At 39.4% G+C, this 5,000-nt stretch overlaps 2 protein-coding genes across 9 annotated transcripts in view; one reads left to right on the top strand and one right to left on the bottom strand.

The window, feature by feature from the left end:
- Positions 1-5,000, top strand: part of LOC124428770 (vesicular acetylcholine transporter) — a 59,498-nt gene that overhangs the window by 275 nt on the left and 54,223 nt on the right. For 2 of the 3 annotated variants that reach the window (XM_046973246.1, XM_046973245.1), the window contains exon 2: positions 167-365. In XM_046973246.1, the coding sequence (XP_046829202.1) occupies positions 167-365 (199 nt within the window). Of the gene's footprint in view, positions 1-166; positions 366-1,386 lie in introns of those variants that run through there. The other variant, XM_046973247.1, reaches the window with a different exon arrangement.
- The window catches only part of LOC124428775 (loricrin-like), a 45,112-nt gene that overhangs the window by 31,130 nt on the left and 8,982 nt on the right, over positions 1-5,000 (bottom strand). The window lies entirely within an intron of this gene.

The raw sequence follows: 5,000 nt of genomic DNA, 5'->3' as shown, positions 1-5,000 counted from the left end.
TTTTTATCTATTTTTTTTTTACTTCTTTTTTTCTTACTTTTCTTCTTCATCCTCTTATACATATATATATATATATATAATATTTCATATATTTTTTGTATAAGAATTTAAAGATATATTATTATAGGTATATTTTTCATGAAAATATGTCGATTATTTTATTCAGGCTCGGTTGTCGATTCGATTCGAAAAGGTGGAGGGCCCGAGGACGCGAGGAGCCAGGGAGTCCTCCGTGAATGACTCGACGGAGGAAAATCGACCGGACGTCGCCGCGACTCTAAGCGGTTTGTTCGCCGGACTTCCGACCTTGGCGGGTCCCCAACGACTTGCCAATTCCCTCAGGCAGAGATTTGCTAACAATTCTGGTAAGTCAACTACTTTTGATTTTCTCATCCCTTTCCTTCCTTCCTTCCTTCGTCAAAACTACATTTATACCTTTCACTATACCATAACAGAGGGGGCTTAGAGCAACGGCAACCCCTTTCTCGTTACAATTATCCTTCGTAATTAATAAACGAGGGTCGTATCCGCCAACAATAATTCGTGGGGTTTTAGGCTGATCTTCAGCCACGATCGATATGTATATATAAATTCAGCTTTCAGAACGTAGTCTATCTATTACACATAATACAATCGTGATACTTCAGTTATGTATTATATTTCTTCGTGAAGATCTTCATCCTGTTCAATTGATTTTCCCTGAAAGACTGGTCGAGTAATTAACAGAGACCCTTCTTAACAAAGCCACGGTCGACCCCGTTTTCAGCCACGACTCCTGTGTTTTTATCTCCGGTAACCCGATATCAAAGAGAGAGAGAGAGAGAGAGAGAGAGAGAGAGAGAGAGAGAGAGAGAGAGAGAGAGAGAGAGAGAGAGAAAGAGAGAGAGAGAGTCGATCGCAGCGCGACGCCATGTCGAGGGGGAGCTTCCACCCGGGGTGTCGTGTTAACTCTTACTATGAACCCTTGGAGAGGTGCGTGCGTAAATCAGCCGAAAGGTTTGCTTCGAGGGTTCTTTCGTGTCTTCTTATAACGATGACGAGGATCTCGCGTAAGGTCGGGTCGGGTGAGACGAAAAGAAAGAATGAGAGAGAGAGAAAGAGAGAGAGAGAGAGAGAGAGAGAGAGAGAGAGAGAGAGAGAAATCGTTTCATGCGCTGACCAGGCCGGGTCAGGGCTTCCCTTTTTTTCTTGTTAGCTATTGCGTGTCGCTAAATCCAAGCTTATTCCAAAACGAAGCTCGAGGAAACAACAAGGAAAGATAAAAATATGATGATATGATGAAAAGAAAAATAAACGAGAAAAATAATCTATTCAACATGTATTCGAAAGTATATAATATCAGGATTTCGCGGCATTTAATCGTATCAACTCGGTGATCTGTTGTAGGTTACCCCCGGCCCGGCCTGATGCGCATCGTCCCAATCGCGACGATCTCCTCGTCACGCTCGCTCGCAAGGTCGCACATGCTGATCGCGATTAGTTCCTCTCGTTAGTTCTACTATCATCACTAAGGTCCACCGAAGAATTCTGGATACTGCTTGTTCCGGCAAATCAGCTACAGGATGACGACGTTACCGATAATCAACATGGAGATTGGCGAGCTGAAAGAGATCGTTTGGACGAAGCTACAAGAGCCAAAAGCGCAACGTAAGCTCGTCCTGGTGATCGTATCGGTGGCGTTACTGCTCGACAACATGCTGTATATGGTGATCGTACCGATAATACCACATTATTTAAAATACGTCAATACGTATGGGGAAGAAGATGAACAAGGCAATGAAACCGTTCCTATATCGCATCATGGACAAGACTCGGCAACGGGAGTGTTATTCGCGTCTAAAGCGATCGTACAGCTGATGGTGAATCCGTTTTCGGGTGCGCTAATCGATAGAATCGGTTATGATATTCCAATGATGATAGGCTTGTGCATCATGTTCCTATCGACGGCCGTATTCGCTTGCGGCAAGAGCTATGGTGTATTGTTCTTTGCTAGAAGCCTTCAAGGAGTGGGTTCAGCTTTTGCGGACACTTCTGGTCTTGCTATGATAGCCGATCGCTTCACTGAAGAATCAGAACGTTCAAAGGCTCTTGGAATAGCTTTGGCCTTCATAAGTTTTGGCTGTTTGGTAGCTCCGCCATTTGGTGGTGCTTTGTATCAATTCGCTGGTAAGGAGATGCCTTTCTTGATATTGGCTTTCGTCAGCTTGGCCGACGGTTTTATGTTACTACTAGTAATGAAACCTATGAAGGAACAATTGAAGGAAAGACATCGCGAACATACACCGACGATACCAATCTGGCGACTTTTAATGGATCCCTATATCGCTGTATGTGCTGGTGCTCTCATGATGTCGAACGTAGCGTTGGCCTTTTTGGAACCAACCATCTCACTTTGGATGGAAGATCACAATATAACTCACGATTATTGGAAGATGGGTATGATCTGGCTACCAGCATTCTTCCCTCATGTCTTCGGTGTCATAATTACCGTCAAAATGGCCAAACAGTATCCCCAACATACATGGTTAATGGCAGCCGGTGGTCTTGCTCTGGAAGGACTCTGTTGCTTCATCATTCCATTCTCGACCTCGTACAAGGCCTTAATGATTCCAATTTGTGGAATCTGTTTTGGCATTGCTCTTATCGACACTGCTCTTTTACCGACGCTTGGATATCTCGTGGACGTCAGATATGTGTCAGTTTACGGTAGTATCTATGCCATTGCAGACATTTCCTACAGCATTGCGTATGCAGTTGGTCCTATAATAGCCGGTGGTGTAGTTGAAGCGATCGGTTTTACGGCTCTTAACATTGGCATAGCCTTTTCAAATCTCCTTTACGCACCTGTTCTTTATTATCTCCGACATATTTACGATTTCAAGCCATTCCAAGACGAAGCTAATGTATTAATGCAAGATCCACCCGACAAAGAATATCAAACTTATGTACTTCAAGAGCAAAGACCGATATCCGGTGAGCTTGGTAATCATTTAAATCAAACTCGAATGGAAACGGACGTCGATCAAAATTATGATCCAAATTATCAGACTATGCAAACTACAGGATATGATCAAAGTGGATACGGTCAAAATATCGGAGCTCCTGCTTATAATCAAGCTAGTGGTTACGAGCAACAAGCTCCTACGTATGACCAACAACAAACACCTTTAAATTATGCACAACCAGTTGGATATATACAACAACCGCAACAACAACAACAACCATCACTACTACAACAACAACAACAACAACAACCTTATACACAACAGGAGATGCAAGAACAACGGGGATCGCAAATGGATGTGAATCCGTTCAGAAGAGTTCCTCCTGATGTAATCGAACAGCAAAGACCAGCCGGTGACAGCAATCCTTTTAGGCAAGGATTGTATTAGTCATACATCATCAATGATTAAAAAAAAAAAAAAAAAGGAAGAATAGCACATTCGGGATAATTTATGATCCTGATCGACATCGAGTGTTCGAGACTAGTCTTCGAAAGACATAGGCTTCCAGTTATGAACAAAGAAGAAGAAAATGATGTCTCGTAAGGCATGATAGGACACTATCTATTCATTTTATAATCAATTCAAATCCCATTGGTATACCCTACGCGTTTTTTCGACTTTCAGTGCTTCATACATATATATTCCTCGATAAAAGAAGAAATTTATATAACACACAACGAATCTCTCAACGTTATCACACAATCGAACTAATAATATCTTTATAACAATCTATTGCTTGAAAATTCCATAATAGAGAAGAAAAATGATAATCAGGCCAGTGAAATCAAATACCTTACATCTATAATTCGCTTATCTAATCGAATTCGATATAAATCTATTTGCTAAAAAATACCGTTGGCCTGTAATACATACATCCAAAAGAGGATCAACATTAATCATGGGATATACTATTAAAATATACCAGAAAAAGAGAAAGAGAGAGAGAGAGAGAGAAAGGTATCAGGAGCTAGTATTTTACGTTTTCGAGTTTCACCTTTAAAACATGCAATTAGCAGGATACGAAGGAGGCAAGATTAACGTTCCTGTAAGTGTAATTTGACTAATTATCAAACCACCACCAGGGAACTGTTAGTTATGAAGGATTGGCAAAACGATTATGGATAGAAGAATCGCTTAAAGAAAAGATGGTGCTAAGAATCGCAGTATATCGAGGAGACAAGCATAATTACGTAGAGAGAAAGAAAGAATACGTGAGAATGAACGAAAGAGAGGAAGAGAGAGAGAGAGAGAGAGAGAGAGAGAGAGAGAGAGAGAGAGAGAGAATGATATCAATTACCTCTACAAAGTGTGAATGAATAGAAAGAGAAGTAGAGATATCCGCGTATGAAGGCTTCCACTCAGCAAGGACCTTCTTTCACGGATTGCCATTGGCAAGTTTTCCGTTTTTATTGTTTCTTTGAAAACATTTTCATTGCTGAATCGAAATACCATATCATTAATTAAGACATCAAAGAGAGATCTAGATATATAAGGCTTTAATATTAGGTAATTTAATTCTATAGGAAAAGAGATGCAATTTCGAAAAAATGTCTCTATTATTCAAATGTTCATCAGTGATTAAGTACCTATAGGGTTAACTAACGTAATCACGTTAAGCCCTTTAAGTTACTTTTACATTAAAGAGAAGGTGCAATATTAGAAAAAAAAACATATCTGTATTATTATCATCAATTTAATTTCCATATCGAGTGTCCCAAATTCGAATCATATTCATTTAGGTAACATTTAAAATTAGGCGTATGTACGACGTCTCTATATATGTATGTATATACATGTTAATTATTTATATATATATATATATATATATATATATATATAAACACATATATATCATATTAGCCGATAAACTCGTGCGGGAAACTTTGTAATAAAATATATCTTCGTTAAACGAAGATAGAAAGTAAATATATGTACGTTTGAAAATATCTAATTCGTTTTATATCAACGTTAATGAAAAATTTAATTATTATCAAA

Source organism: Vespa crabro, chromosome 13 (genome assembly GCF_910589235.1).
Source record: "Vespa crabro chromosome 13, iyVesCrab1.2, whole genome shotgun sequence".
NCBI classification, from domain to species: Eukaryota; Metazoa; Arthropoda; class Insecta; order Hymenoptera; family Vespidae; genus Vespa; species Vespa crabro.
This window is presented reverse-complemented; position numbering and strand designations above follow the sequence as displayed.